Raw genomic sequence first — 16,277 nt, forward strand, 5'->3', positions numbered from 1 at the left:
GTAGTCAGTGCGGTTCTTTTTTCGCAGTTTGCTAGTGGCCGCAATAACTATTTTTTAAAACTAGGCCACAATAACCATGGGCTACATATTTACTGTAGTTACCATGGGCCTCCTACGGGCCGTAGAAATAATGGGCCTTCTACGGGCCGTAGAAACAATGGGCCTTCTACGGGCCGTAGCATCAATGGGCCTTCTACGTGCCGTATGATCGATAGGCCAAACATAGGCCAATAATAGACCGCATTATGGGCCGTAAACGGGCTAGATTTTTAATCGTCCGTTCATGGGCCGACAATAACGGGCCATCGTTAATCGGCCGTATTGGACGACGCTATGAAAATGGCCCAACGGATTAATGGGCTGCAAACGGGCCGATTGTAACCGCGGGCTGAATTTGGCCCACAAGCAGAAAAGGCCAATAACGGGCCGTAAGTAACTAAATGGTGGAAATGAGCCCAAGAATAAATGGGCCCTGAGAAGGCCGAAAGATAACACGGGTTGGAAACGGCCCAAATGAATAATGGGCCATTAATGGGTATAAAGGGGTACACTGTTCATTGCGGGCCAGATTCACCACGGGCCGTTAATGGGCCAAGAGTTACAAATGGCCTCGTATGGGCCAAAAGACATCATGGGCCATACATGGGCCGGAAGTTACCATGGGCTGGAATCATATTGGACGGCCCAGATGAAGCTACTGGGCTTAATTCCGATTGGCCGTAACGGGCCATGAGTTAGCGGGCCGTAAATGGGCTATATAGGAACAGGCTTTCCGTGGGCCGGCCCGTTACCTTTTGACCAAGTCAAACCGGCCGACCTTTTCACCGGAATGGGCCTCTATTGGGCCGTGCCACGTGTCGACGTATCATAGGCGCCTCCTGTCCAATGAATGGATGACATCTGTCCCAACGGTGAGCCAACACGTGTTTCCTCCGGCCAATGAGAATTTTACATGTGGAAAATCCTCATTGGTCCGGGCTGTTAGCGGGTTATCGGATCCAAAACCGGACCCAATAGCTTAACGGTGACCCGTTACGGTGGATGCCACGTGTCGGTCACCCTTGACGAAAGCACTTCCATGACGCGCGATTTATCGTCATGGAAGTGGACACTTCCGTGATGATAATTTTGGTAATGTCATGGAACACTTCTACGATAGCACAGGTATGACTATCTTGATTCTGTCATAAATTTGTCATGGATGTACATGCATGACAGAAAACGTGACCTACTGTGACAAACACGTATCATCATGGAAGTGCCTTTTTTTGTAGTGATGCTTGTCACTAGGGCCCGAGTGCCATGACTTCAGATCTGAACCTATTATGTTTTCATGAATATATGTGAGTTCTTGATCCTATCTTGCAAGTCAATAGTCACCTACTATGTGTTATGATCCGTAACCCCGAAGTGACAATAATCGGGACCACTCCCGGTGATGAACGTAGTTTGAGGAGTTCATGTATTCACTAAGTGTTAATGCTTTGGTCCGGTACTCTATTAAAAGGAGGCCTTAATATCCCTTAGTTTCCAATAGGACCCCGCTACCACGGGAGAGTAGGACAAAAGCTGTCATGCAAGTTCTTTTCCATAAGCACGTATGACTATAATTGGAATACATGCCTACATTACATTGATGAACTGGAGCTAGTTCTTTGTCACCCTATGTTATAACTATTGCACGAGGAATCGCATCCGACATAATTATCCATCACTGATCCATTGCCTACGAGCTTTTCACATATTGATCTTTGCTTAGTTACTTCTCCATTGCCACTGTTACGCTTACTACAAAAACTGCTACTGTTACTTTTGCCACCGTTACCGTTACTTCCATACTACTTTTCTACTAAACACTTTGTTGTAGATATTAAGTCTTTTAGGTGTGGTTGAATTGACAACTCAACTACTAATACTTGAGAATATTCTTTGGCTCCCCTTGTGTCGAATCAATAAATTTGGGTTGAATACTCTACCCTTGAAAACTGTTGCGATCCCCCTATACTTGTGGGTTATCAAGACTATTTTCTGGCGCCGTTGACGCGGAGCATAGCTCTATTCTTTGAGTCACTTGGGATTTATATCTGTTGATCACTATGAGAAACTTGAAAGATGAAAGAACCAAGATTTATCCCTCAACTACGAGGGGAGGTAAGGAACTGCCATCTAGCTCTGCACTTGATTCACCTTCTGTTTTGAGTAAACTTGCGACACCTACTCCTGCTATTGATTCTGATATGTCGCATGTTATTAATGATGCCACTTCTGCTTTGCATGATACTTATGATGAAACTACTTCTATGCTTGTTAAAACTGTGCCATTAGGTGAATTTCTTGATGAACAACTTGCTAGGGTTAGAGAGAATGAAATTATTGAAACTGATAATATTGATGAAAGTGATGATGAAGATTCTCCCCCTAGATATGAATTTCCTGATGTGCCTGAGGGTTATGTTATGGATGAAGAAACTGCTAAAGACCTTTTTGCTTGCAAAGATAGATATGATCTTAAGAGAGTGTGCCACTGTCGAAGTGTTCAGCTTGGAGCCACCGATCGATTCCATACGGGCTAACTGATGCTTCTGAAATTTGCTAGCCTTGTTCACATCAGAGCCATCGTTCCAGTGGAGTCTCCGAGATGTCCAATAAAGTTGGTAAAAGCCACATTTTTGGTCTAGCATATATATACCTCCCAGCTATCCCACATATGTCTCTCGAATCAAACTCCACTCCCATCATATTTTCTAAGAGAGAACTCATCCTCCTTATGCTAGTTTCAAAGGGTGGAACCAACCATCCAACCAAACCATTTGTGATCTAATCCCCTCTTGCTTTCCACTCCTACTTATCCAAATCCAAAAACAAATCTTGAGAGAGTTTGAGTGCCGAGGAGATTATGTTTTGAAGCACAAGAGTAAGGAGTTCATCATCAAGCAACCTCCATCTTTTTTACCTTTGGAGGGTGTGCGCCTTCTATATTGGCTAGGTGTTTCTTGGAAGTCTTCAGAGTTTGTGAAGAACCCAAGAAGTTTGTAAGGGCTTGAAGATCGTCTACTTCATGGAGATCTACCCTAGTGAGGTATGTTTTTCATGGGCGTACATCATGATTGAATAGGTGTGGTGGTTGCTCCTTCATGGGTGAGTCCTTCATGGAATTTCACAACCAGGATCCCTGTGATTTTTAGATCTTTCATGGATCGAAGGCTCCATCAACATGGACGTAAGATAGCGTCGACTATCTGAACCACTGGAAAATCTTCACCGAGCCAATTGTGTTTGTGATTCTCTCAACTCCACCTCCTTTACTTTGCACTTGCATGCCTTTACTTTTTGTTGCCTATACTCTAAACTTGGAAGTGTATGGTGTTCATCATTACTACTCTAAGAAAAGCATAAAACAATCCAGATAATTAAATTTGGGAAAACAATCCCTTATTGTGTTTATAGTCTATTCACCCCCTCTATAGATGCTTATCGATTCTGCAAACCCCTACTACTAGTCCAAAAGAAAATTGTAAAACTTGTGCGGAAACTTCGTGCCAACTTAGAGTGGCTACACATACAACTTAGTATGGCTATCATGCAACTTCCACTAGTACTACTCGCAGAACGAGACGAGATTCCATGAACCTAGCTGTGGATGTCCAACTTCGACAACGAACTCAACATGCGTGTGTGTGTGTGCGCGCACACACACACAACTTGGCTACATTGCGGGCTAACTCAACAACCGTGTGTGTGTGTGCAACTTTCATATAGTCACGCACACCCCCATCTGGCTGAAATGTGCGTGAGAAAATCAATTTCAAGCTACCATCCCCTCGCCTCACATGACTCCCGCGTCGCCATATCCCTCAAACACATTAGCACGCCCGTGTTTCCACGACCTCACCTCCTCCCCTACCCCCCCCCCCCTCGCGCCCAAACCACCACCCGAATCGCCAACCACCGTTGCATGCTGCAAGGGTGTCTCGCCGCTGAAAAGCAAACTGCGCGGGTGCCGCCACGAACCCCCTTGGTACAAGTGCACCACCCTCATCTCGCGTCGTTGCTTCGAAAAATGCCCCCAAGCTCAAACCCATGGAGATGGTGTGAGGAAAATGGGAGGAAGAGAAATTAGAAGGGATGGGATGACTGCGGCGTACTTGCGCTGGTGAGGAGCAGAAGATCTGGTGGGATTGTTGTCTCCGCCTCCTTCGCCCCTTCGGTTTCGCCATAGAAAATGGGGGAGAGAGGAACGCGGATTTCGAAACTGAACACCCATCCACCACCCCATGACGATTTGCTACAAAATCACCCCTCGCACGTTGCTAGAGACTGATCGGTGGGCCCATCCGCCTTGGATTGAGATGTTCACTCTCGAGACCGTTCGCTGGACTCACAACACACTCGATCAGGTGGCACATGGCGTTCAAGGAGGGACCGGGACAAGATCATGCGGCCAGAAGGAGCGTGTGGTCGAAAACTCGAGATGGAAAAAAGTGGAGCTGCATGTTTCCAGCATTTGGGTATACTTATTACATTTTGCACCAAAATAAACATCACAAACATGTACAAATGTTCACGATCTTCCGAGATATAGAAAACCGTTTTTTTGTTTTGTTTATGCTAGCCCTTTTATCACGGGAGCAACACTGTTGTGGCCTTCTGGGCCCGAGAGCGTGAGATCTCTGCACTCTCCATGCTGTCTACTCGTATTTATTTACATGCAAAAAGATCATGATTTCTTACTAATCAAATAGTAAATTATAGTAGTATACGTGTTCTCCATCCATGGTCAAGATCCACCTCCTCTCTCCAAACGTCCCCTCCCGTACGTTCCTTTCCTCTTCGTCTCCCGAGCACCTACCCCAACCCCAATCCCAATCCCCATCCCCGTCCCCATCCCACCCGATGCGCCTCTGAAGTAGTACCACTCCAGTCAAGTGTCCCCGTGGAGCCTCCGTCTCCGTGCCCTACAGCTGCTGCCGTGCCGTCGCTCGACGCCGACGCCTCACAGCCCGACCCCAACCCCTCCGCGCGGGCCGCCGCCGCCGCCGCCGCCGCCGTCCCCGTTCTACTTCGCGGCGTCCCTGCCGCTTCGGCCATTGGCCTCTGAGGTATGCGCATTTTGCCGTCCAGTGATTAGCTAGACCCCATGGACCTCTAGACATTTTCGGCGCACCATCTAGATCCAGACCTTGCACTCTCGTTGCTTTCACTGTACTGCATTTGTTTGTATATTACCCGAGATTGGATTTATTCGGCTCACTGGATTCCCTTTGAAACGATGCATCCCTGTGCGGCTGCTGGATTTGTGGCATCGAGGGTTTGAGTTCTGAAGCAGCGCCGCATCTCATACTAGCTTTTGTTGGCATCGCAGATTTCGGTCTTCAAGGAGCGACAGAGGCGAAATGGAGACGAATGAGAAGAACGCTAATGATTTGGAGGAGAAGAACCAGCCCAGCGGGCACAGCCAGCAGCCGAGCTTCCACGGGCCGGGGTTCTCGCTCTCTCCGGAACCTCAGATGGATTCTTCCAGCAGTGCGCTGGCCGCCATGGGGAACCCGTTCCCTCCTGGCTTATGGAACCCACCTGGCCAGAACTTCGGGTTGGGGGAGACCAACACGAACGCTATGCTTAATGGACACCAGTTCTCCTCGTTCTTGGGGATGCTGTCAGCAGCGACGCCCGCATATCCCGGCGCCCCGTCGGGGTTCATGGATTGTGGAACAGGGTTTCCTGGCTTAAGTGCAAACAGTCTTGGAGCCATGATGGATCACCCTTTTTCCAGGAACCCTCCTATGGGTAGTTTCCAGAACGATATTGAGACGTCTAGGGAGATGAATGTGGACGAAGGTTGCAAGGATGCATTATTGACCGGTGATAGGCAGCAAGGAGATACCGAGAGTTCACATGGTGTTGATGCCTCTAGCAAGGATTTAAGCAAGCCGGAGTGCAGTGGTGGCGCTGGTCAGGATGAAGGGCCTAGTGTGTCTTGTCCCAAGAAGAGGAAAAGACCAAGCCAGGTACTTGTTTAATCCTCCCTGTTATATAGCTGAATTTGTGTCGATTTCGATGGAACTTAGAATTCGTTTTTCTCATGAAGGATCGTGGGGTGAAGCATGTACAAGAAGGAAGCCAGCAATTGGCAACTCTCGCTGCAAAGCAGGAGAAAGATGATGATGACAAAGATGAACCAAAGAGGCCTATTGGGACATCCAGAAAGTCCAACGGGAAGCAAACTGAGGATAAATCTGATGCGCCAAAGGAAGATTACATTCATATAAGAGCTCGAAGTGGCCAGGCTACAAACAGCCATAGTCTTGCAGAAAGGGTAAGTCCCGAGTTATCTTCCCTGAACTACTTTTATCGAATGGTATTTCTAGCTATTTAGCTTCAGTGTTATTTGTTTACAATACAGGTTCGGAGGGAAAAGATTAGTGAAAGGATGAAATTTCTTCAGGACCTTGTTCCTGGTTGTAGCAAAGTAAGCACTTCTTAACTATCTCCACATTATTTGCATGCTAAATGAGGAAGTCAGCACTTCTTAGCTGTATATTATCTCCACAATTCACATTATTGCCAATCGCTATTTTCACAAGCAAAATTGTATACCAGGTCATTGGTAAAGCCGTTATGCTGGATGAGATAATCAATTATGTTCAATCATTACAGCGGCAAGTTGAGGTATGATGTCTGCAAAACTTGTAACATTGTTTGCAGCTTTTGCGCTTTGCTGTAATGTGAACTTAATCGACCCTGTATGTGCATATTGGGCAGTTTTTGTCGATGAAACTTTCAGCTGTCAACCCAGCACTAGACTTCAACATAGAGCGCATTCTATCTAAGGATGTATGTAACCCCCTGCCAGATATTTATTGTTAATTAAATTTCATTTGTTTTCCTTGTGCTGATATAAATTCCATACATACAGTTATTTCAGTCTCAAGGAACTGCATCGTCTACCTTTGGCTTCTTACCAGACATTGGCCATCAATTTTTGCATCCACCAAAACATTCTCAAGCTGCGTTGCACAGCATTGTAAATCCCGCCGATGCATTTGGAAGGGTAACAAATGCTCCGGTAGGATGTACATTCAAAGAGGCCACACATCAGGTTTGTCCCATCACTTATTGTGTCTATGTTTCTCATTTTAAGCCCTTTAAAACAAATGCTATATTGATGGACATCAATAGGAAAGGGCAGTACCTGGTAGATTTCCAATAGACCTACCACAGTGATGTATTGTGTGGTAGTACATGCATTACTACTCCCTCCATTCCTAAATATAAGTCTTTTTAGACATTTCAAATGGACTACAACATACGGATGTATGTAGACATATATTAGAGTGTAGATTCACTCATTTTGCTCCGTATGTAGTCACTTGTTGGAATCTCTTAAAAGACTTACATTTGGGAACAGAGGGAGTAGTTCATTACAACTTCTATTGAAAAGAGAGTACCTTCTAGGTTTCCTTTAGGCCTAGTGCAGTTCTGTATTTATGTGGTAGCTCCAGAATTACTGGTTCATACTAGTCTTTTTGTTCATTTTGATCAGATTCATCCTCTTATGACTTGAGCATATTGCACAGGTGTCCAATAATTTTGATGGAGAGTTCCACAACGTGATTGGGATGCCTTTTACCCTTTTTAACGACCAAGAATCAAATGGTAAACCTTGAGTAATAATTCTGCTACTGAAGCAAGAGACCATAATGGGCCATGAGATTTCGAAGCCACATGTGAGCTTGTTGATGCGGTTGTACCAGCTCACATTTGAGCACTGAAGTATAGCCGTCCAAATTGCTTAATTGTTGATTTCCCAAGACTGGAATCAGCACTTGGTATCCTATAGAGGCCCTTTCCTCAGATGTGCCATCTGCTATTGAAGGAAGCTGGAGATCCGACCGTCGGCACGTCCACATGGAGATTCCAAGCATTACATTCTCTGAAAATTTACGTGTATAACTATTGGTGATTCAACAATCTTTGCATCATGATGGTGAGTTCCGTTTCGCCAGAATGTGGCCGTATCTGGGTACCATCTAGCTCAGACCAATAATATTGTAAAATGCTCTCTTTCCGCAAGATTCACACTCCACGGTATAATATAACAGCCTTCGATTTGTTAGTTGCTAGTATTGTGAGAGTGAAAGAAGATTCTTTGTTGTACTTCTATGGTTGCGCATGCAACCATATAGAACTGTGTACTGGTTTTGGATTTCTTGAGAATAAATGAGGCCTGAGAAAGGGCCTATTTTCAGCGCGTGATTATGTGTGGAAGAAACAGTGAAGACATCTGCTCTTCCAGAATTCCAAAAAAACTGTAGGCATCTGTGCCATTTTCATCATGATCGCCTCATCTGGACTTGAATAGTCGATGAAAGCATTCAAGAAACTGCGATTCTCGTTTTGATGAATTTGCTCTAGGGAAGATCATGAGCATAGTCAGTCGAGTAGAACTACATAATTTAGCATGTTGAACTACATAGTTCTGAAGCCAGTTTAAGTGAGCACAATATCTTAAACTCAATCTCAAATGAGTTCTGCAACAACATACAATTTTGCTCTGGATACATACAATTTTGCAGTACGTCTTTTCTGAGGAAAAACCCAAACCAACCAAGGCAATCTTATGTTAACGAATATCATCAAAGCCTAACTTAATTACACCCTAAGAAGACAAACAAGAATGAAAAACTGTACATATCATGCCTAATATGACTTTAGTTACATTGCATCTGCAGAATTCCGTTTTACCTCAATTCCGTTTTACCTCATTTTTCTTTCTGTGATCTAGTTACACCAAACAATGCACCAGCCGATGGATGGTATAAAGCCAAGACGGCAAAGGGATGTTTGCTACAGCTCGACGGACATGTAGGTGGCCGAGTAGTCCGGCATCCGGTGCAGGCTCCGGAGCACGCTCTCGGCGACCTGCTTGGTGGCGGTGTCGCCCTTGTGGAAGGCGCCCACCAGCGCGCTCGGCAGGGCGCGGTCTGAGGTCACCTCCCTGACGCACCGGTCGCCGCCGTTCTCGAGGAAGCACTCCAGGGCCCAGAAGCACCGCCGCAGCACCGCGCCGCTGCCCTGCTCGTCGTTGCGGTGCTGCCGCACCAGCCGCAGCACGTGCCGCGGCGTGTCGTGCTCGGTGAGCACGGCCACGCCGCCCACCACGTCCACGCCTTCGTCCATGAGCGTGCAGAGCGCGCCCAGCGCGGCCTCGACCACGTGGCTGTTCTCGTTGCTCTCCAGGACGCCGAGGAGGCACTCGACCGTGCCGCCCTCCACCAGGCAGAACGTGGCGGCGGGAGAGCACACGCCGCGGTGCACGGGGCAGAGACGGCTGTGCGCAGGCGGTTTCCGGTTGTCGTGCACCCGGCCGGTTCGCAGGCGCCGGAGAATGTTCTTCTTGGGCTGCTGTTCCTCGGACGGCGGCTTCGAGCGGTTTGCTGACTGCTGGCTGAGGTTCTCGAGGCCGACCGCTGCGAGCCGCTGCACCTCATCACTGCCTGACGACCGGACGAGCAGGTCGGTGAGCACCGAGGTGAAGTTATGGTCCATGGCTGCCTGGAGCACATCCTGATCATGCAGCGTCGTCGTTAGCCGGACGAGAGAGCCAACGAGGCCCTCCAAGTATGGCTTCGCATGGCGGCTCGCCCGCATCCCGCCACGCTGCATCTCCTCTATCTTGGCCAGCATGGTCGGCACTGCGTTCTGGTGCAGCAGCGCGAGGTTGAGTGTCAGATGCTGATAGGGCAGCTTTGACAGGAGCGTCGCAGATACGGCGTGCCGCTCTGTGATCCGCCCCAACTGGCTGATGCTCCTGATCAGCCTGCTCAGCTGCCCAGGCACCTTGCACAGCTTCTCGGCAATGGTGTGCCCCATCTGTGGGGACAATGCAGTGAGCAGCTTTGTCGCAGCAACGCCAAGCGCCTCACTAGGTGAACCCATGAAATCGATCACGGTCTGGCTGCTGTCTTGCTCCTTCATGACCGAGACCACCGTGGCGAGCGGCTTGGGCAGCGCAGTGAGAGCGAGCAGCACGCGCAAAATGTTGAGGTTGAGATCGTCGGGCATGGAGCACCTGAGCATGTGTGCAAAGTTGTACACTGAGTACTTCGAGGTGATAACATGACCTTCCTTGTTGACAACGATGGCCTCCGGGTTCATGCCAGATTTGACGATGTTGGCAAGTACTGCTGCAGCCTCAGTCTTGGATCCCATGGGCTCATCATCGATCTTTCGGATGAAGAGTGCCTCAACCATGACTGGAACAGCACCTGCATCCACTAGTGTCTTGCCGTTGGGCTGGTGAGAAGATATTTGGACCAGGACATCAAGCGCTGCCTTGCAGATACTAGCATTGCCGCTATGCACCATCTTGATAAGTATCTCCGATGCGCTCCCGGCAATGTTGATGGTCATCTCCTGCTTCTGGACTAGCTCGCCGAGATAACCCACCATCTCCATCTGCACATCTTCCGACCCTGTTTCGTGCATATTCATGTTAGCTAGTGATGTTTGGAACGAGCGGTTGTGAACTTGCAAGTACAATGAAAGAGTTTTTTCAATCGTATTTTAGGAAACCCCTCAAATCAGTCACCAGTGCACGAGTTCTAATTTGAGCTTACGATTTAGCTCACTTGTTGCAAAACAAATTTGTACTACCGCATTGTTAAATTGTTGAAACATGAGTAGTAAGAGCATCTCCAGCCGTTGGCCCCCCAGGGGGCGCCTAAAATCGCCGCCTGGGGGTGAGCCGGCGCAAAAAATCTGCCTGGGGGCGAGTTGGTCCCCAGCCGCCGGCCCCAGGGCCGCCCCCAGGCGCGTTGAAAAAATAAAAGTATATAGCAAATTTCGGCAAAGTTCGGCTAAACACGACAAATTTCGGCCAATTTGGGCATATATTTCGACAAAGTTCGCGGATTTTCATTACATAGCAAATATATAAACTAATCTAAAAAAGAAACTGGTTGAACGCCGAGTAGTCGCCGTCGTCGCCGCCATCCTCACCGCCGTCGTCATCGTCGGCCTTCTCCTCCTTGACACGGGCGCCCCTGCTGGACCCGGCGTCGCAATGGCGGACTGGTGGCGGCGGCGGCGCGTCGTCGTCGTCGCTGTCGTCGATGACGACGACTCCTCCTTCGTCGCGGCCCCGGCGGCGCTCCGCGAAGCGCCGCAGGGCGGCGCACTGGCGCTCCCTCGCCATCTTCAGGGAGTCCTGGCGTGCCCATTCAAGGGCCGCGTCGTCGTCGAGCTCGACCTCGCCGTGCTCCGTCTTCACGGCGGGGAGACCCGGCTCCGCCTTGACCGGCGCGAGCCCCGGCTCCGTCTTTGGCTTGAGGAAGGGCGAAGGAGGAGCCGACGAGGAGGCGCGCCGGCCGCCCTCGTTGATGACGATGCCGGCGCTGCGAGTGCGCCGGCCGAGCGGCGTCTCCGCCGCGGGCTCGGCCTTGACACCGAGCAGCGTCGGAGTGCCGGAGGAGTGCGAGGAAGAACGCGAGGAGGAAGAAGAGGAGGAGCCGAACCTCCTTGGCGCCCATGCCCCGTCGCGTCGGCAGTGCGCCGGGGCGGCCGCCCTCGCCGGGGGGTACTCCAACGGAGGGTTGTTGCCGCCCTCGAGGTGCGTCAGCACTTCCTCGAGTGTGCGGCCGGGGACGCCCCACCACAGGTGGCGCCCCTCGCTGTTCTTCAGGCCGCCGACCACTGGCGCGCCTTTGGTGGACGCTAGCCGCTGTTGCTGGCGACGCTCGAAGTATGCCGCCCAAGCCGCGTGATTGTCGGCGGCGTACTGGGGGGGGGGGGGGCGAGCTGGGCGTCGGTGAGGGAGGCGCGCACGACCTCGACCTCGTCGGCGAAGTAGGAGGGTTTCGCCACGGCGTCGGGTAACGGGGGAATGGGCACTCCCCCGTTGCTGAGCCTCCACCCCGTCGGCCCGGCGCGCATGTCCGGCGGCGCCGGGATGTTCGCCTGGAACAGGAGCCACGACTCCTGTTCGCGGAGCGTGCGGCGGCCGAAGCCGTTGGCCGCTGCCTCGTCTCCGGGGAAACGCTCGGCCATCGGGAGGAGAGGGGGAGGGAGAGGGAGGGGCTGGGCGGTGGCTCACGGGAGAGGGAGAGGGAGAGGGAGGGCTCGGCGGCGGCGCTCGGGAGAGGTAGAGCTCGGCGGCGAGGGCGGGGCTGGTGTGGCCATAGGCGAGCGAGGCCACCGGCTTATATAGCCGCGCCGCGCCCGTGTGTACGCGTGCGAGGGAGGGGAGGCGTTGGCGCGCCGTCCCGTGACGCGCCGCCCGTGAGGAATCAATGGCAAGGCTGACCGGCGGCAGCCTTGCCATTGATTCCCCGCGGGAAACCGAGGCGTTGGGGGATGACGAGGCGCGGTGTTGCTGACGCGGCTGGCCCGCGGCTTTTTCGCGCCAAAACCGCTTGCCCCGGGGCCCCCGGGCGCCCCCCAGCGCGCCGGGTTCGGCCTGGGTCCGCCGGCGCTGATTTTCGGCCCAGGCCGGCGAAAATCGGACTCCTGGGGGCGCGACTGGGCCGTTTTTTCGGCGCCGGCGCGAAAAAATCGCCTGGGGAGGCCTCCCTGGGGGCGCGGCTGCAGATGCTCTAACTCCCACTGTAGTAATTCTATTTTAGAAATTGTTAGGACAAAATGGGAGCTTTTCTTATTACTGCAAGGCAAATGTTTTCAGTTACTCACCAACAGTTCTGAATTTGGATTTTTTTTATCAAGAAAAAAAACTATTTTCTTTGTTTTATGTGGAAATTTTAAAAAATGGAGGAAGTCAGGTATGTTTCTGCACAGGAAAAATATATTACCTTCAACGAGATGCCTTTGGAGAGGGTCCAAGTAGCCACTTTCAGCCATGTACTTGATATTCTTTGGGCATTTCTCCAGGTTCTGGAGGACCTCTCCGGCCTTCTCTGAAGTAATCGGATCATCGGAGTTGTTGAATTTCATCGTGATCAGAATTAATATGCTTCCAGCAGTTGACCCGATGTTTTCTAACAGTAACTCTGATTTTGAAAGCTCTAGCAAGAAACAGATAGCTGCATGTCTTTCATCCGAACTACTACTAGAAAGCAGCTTTATTGTCCTCGAGACAGCTCTGGTTTTTGCAATGATTTCCTGCACGTCACGAGGCAACATTTGAGTTGTTAATCTAAGATGCAGGACCAATACAAATTGAAACTGGACTCTACCAATAATTTCAGCATTTCATTAAGTTTCACATGGTGATTTCGAAAAATAATTTTGACATGGCCAAGCTGGGATTTCACGAAAGCTGAACATTTCAGACTTCCTTACCTTTCCTGGCTCATCTTCGACCAGCAGGCAGAGGAGCTCCAGTGAGTCACAGCGTATCAGTGCATCCTTGTGCTCTAACAGACGTGCAAGGAACTTGGTTATGCCAATCTTGTGCATCTGCTCCCTGTTCTTTCTCCTCGTCCTGGCAAGCAGCTTCAGCTCATGTATGGCTTCAAGTATCATAGCCTCCGTCCTTGCCAGTGAGAGAGCAGTACGCGCGATTCTGATCCGTGTTGCTTCATTCCTCATAACCCATTCCGCGATTGTGCTCTTGAGTGGAACATTAGTCCTCAGAGTCTTGCTCTGCATTGCTATTTTCGTAACCGGGCAGATCACAGGTTCAGAATCATCCGTTAAACTGTCAAAGTACTCCTCAATGGTTCTCCTGTCATATGTTACTCCGCTTTCGGTAGTCACTGGATCAACCATGACCTTATTTGTGAGTGGGCAGAAGAAAGAATCATACAGCGGCTCAACATACTCTGCGACTTCAGGGAGTGAACTGAATGACTGGCCACCGAACTCGTGAGACTCATGGTACATTCCCTGCAGGAAGTCCACCAACCTTGGCATGTCACCGTCGTGCAGTGCTCTTCTCTTGGGCCTATCATTTGCCACAACTATCGTCATATCGCCCTCAGAATAGCCATCACAGGAACGCTGATCACTAGTATGCTGCCCGTTTGCAGTTACCTGAAGGTGCGTGCCGACTGCTCCATCGGCACGCCTGTTGCTACCAAATGCTGAAGCAGGTATCCTGCTGAGCTCATGGCCGATGTTCTTTATCACATTATCAAGGTCCTCGGTTATGCTCTGGAGGTCTTCATCCATGAGCTGCTGCGCGACGGCGCTGCACCTAGCAACAAGGTCCTTGGCGAGGTCGACATTGGCAGCTAGATATTCGGCTATGTGCATCACGTTGGTAGGGGAATTCTGCACCCTCTGCACCTCCAATGTGGCGGGCGGCTCGCGCTGAAGACGGCTGCCTGCGTCCAAGAACTTCTCTTGGCCGACATCGGCGGAGGCCATGGTCGACATGACCTCAGAGATTGCCGCTATGGACTCGGCGAGTGCCGCCTTCCGTGCTTGTCCCCCGCTTCTCTGAAAAAAGAAGTACACGTCAGGCACCCAAGCAAATGCATCCAACTCCACAGACAGACGAGCTGTTGTCATGGAAAATGATGGTTGAGAGTTCACACCAGCAAACTATAAAGAATGAACCGACAGACTTTATTAGATGAAAACAATCTGAAGTTGACGGGGGAATTGATTCTACAACAATCGGAGGATACGATACGGGGCTGCCACTTTCCCCCAATCCCCGATTGTTGACGAAATGGTTTCAAGAAAGTGGCATCTCCCGTAAGTATGAACGAATAAGAATTGGAATTCGCTTTACTGAAAATAAACAGCCAAATTAAAGAATTGTACTGTGAAGTGCTTGGAAATGGGGAACACGCTGGTTTTTGGGCACTCCTTGAAGGGGAAGAAGAACAAAATAACAGTTGAATTGCCCGTTTGAGCACATGGAACGGCCGCGGCTTCATTTCCCCACTCCCGATGCCAAATCCACACCGCCTAAAACCCTATGATTCCTTTCCCTCCCACAAGGCTTAGTAATCCCCACACAAGACGAACATAAACAAGAACAACACAGGAAGGAACTGTGATTTTCTCTTGAAAACCTACGCTAGTGCCTGACAGTTGACGCCACCCTGAACTGAATCAAACAGCTCGTCGCCAGAAGAAGAGAAGGCGACTCAGCAACACACATACCTGCATCCAAGCCCCCTGACCCGAAGAACCGGGGCCGCCGCTTCCTCGGCCGCCCTCCTGCCCGCCCCCCGCCGTGCTGAACCCCGGGAGAAGGTGGCTACCGGCGCCGCGGGAGCATTCTATCTCTCTCCTCCTCCGCTTGCTGCCCACCGCCAGCCGCCCACGCACCGTCCAGCCCTCGAACGAACGAACCAACAGCGCCGCACCGCCCGGCTCAGCGCGGCAGAAGAATCGAGAGGAACAAAAATAAATTGGGAGGGAGGTCGGAATGAAATGATGGGAGATGGCGCCGCGCGGGGACCCAGTCAAGTGAGGTCTAAAGCAACCTCCTCCCTGGCCTGGCTCCCTGGATTGGAGATCGGTAAAGCGGCCCGATGTTTTAACGGATTTTCCGGTAGTGCCCCTGCCGCACTTGTTTTATAATTTTGTGTGGGGAGTGCGCCGTGGGAAGCGTACAAAGGCGTTTGACTTTGCTGGCGGTGGAGGTGCTGCCGCCCGGCGACCGCATGCTTTGGCTTGCAACGGACACCACACCACCACATATGCCACCTTCATTTTTTTTTGTCCGCGGAGACCTGGCGTGTCGACTGCACTGCGCTCGTTCTTTGTCCACGGCGACTTCAGACCTGGCAACGTTAATTGCACTGAAGTTTCGGTCAGGTAAGATGGCCTGCAAATGGATAAACAGCGGTCGCTTTCGGTGATGAACAGGACAATTTCTTGGAAACTTTGCATGTTTTCTTTGGACAATTACAGCACCATATTTCAGATGAGCTCGGTGGTGCAGCGTGAGGGAAAGTGCAGGCGAGAGACAGCATTATGGCGGCGTTTTTTGAGCTGTCGACCGCCCTGATTCATGAGTTCTTGGATCATACGCTTCCTTTTTCTGCTCTCCGCTCCGCTGCATTTGCCTCATCATGAAGGCATGGCATGGCAGCGGCATTGATGATCCCCGAATCGGTTGAACGGTGGTGGCGAAGCTCATTAAGTGAGTGCTCTAATCTAAGTAAGAACCATCGTCTGTGAGGAGAAAAGCATTCGAGTTAGTTTTCCGGCCGATCTAGATATGCATGGTTATGGTTAGGCGTTCAGCGAGGGCGCTAGCAAGTACAGTAGTACATTGTGTTGCGAGTGGAAGAAGTAAGTTATTAGGGTTAATAAGTTGCTGAGATTTATTTAGTTGCTACTAGATCGTGCTGGAATCA

General features: G+C 50.5%; 2 protein-coding genes across 2 annotated transcripts; one reads left to right on the forward strand and one right to left on the reverse strand.

Annotated features, from left to right (window-relative positions):
- The first annotated feature begins 4,808 nt into the window (after positions 1-4,808).
- On the forward strand, positions 4,809-8,253 carry LOC109737069 (transcription factor bHLH62). Its single transcript, XM_020296294.4, has 8 exons — positions 4,809-5,099; positions 5,363-6,008; positions 6,089-6,316; positions 6,404-6,469; positions 6,601-6,669; positions 6,763-6,834; positions 6,917-7,099; positions 7,578-8,253. The coding sequence occupies exons 2-8, from the start codon at positions 5,394-5,396 to the stop codon at positions 7,665-7,667; spliced, it is 1,323 nt and encodes a 440-aa protein (XP_020151883.1). The 5' UTR covers positions 4,809-5,099; positions 5,363-5,393; the 3' UTR covers positions 7,668-8,253.
- Positions 8,254-8,489: 236 nt separating this feature from the next.
- Positions 8,490-15,453, reverse strand: LOC109737078 (putative U-box domain-containing protein 42). Its single transcript, XM_020296302.4, has 4 exons — positions 15,073-15,453; positions 13,297-14,397; positions 12,807-13,116; positions 8,490-10,475 (listed from the first exon to the last, which is right to left on the reverse strand). The coding sequence occupies exons 1-4, from the start codon at positions 15,076-15,078 to the stop codon at positions 8,848-8,850; spliced, it is 3,045 nt and encodes a 1,014-aa protein (XP_020151891.1). The 5' UTR covers positions 15,079-15,453; the 3' UTR covers positions 8,490-8,847.
- Positions 15,454-16,277: the final 824 nt, after the last annotated feature.

Source organism: Aegilops tauschii, chromosome 7, assembly GCF_002575655.3.
Source record: "Aegilops tauschii subsp. strangulata cultivar AL8/78 chromosome 7, Aet v6.0, whole genome shotgun sequence".
NCBI classification, from domain to species: Eukaryota; Viridiplantae; Streptophyta; class Magnoliopsida; order Poales; family Poaceae; genus Aegilops; species Aegilops tauschii.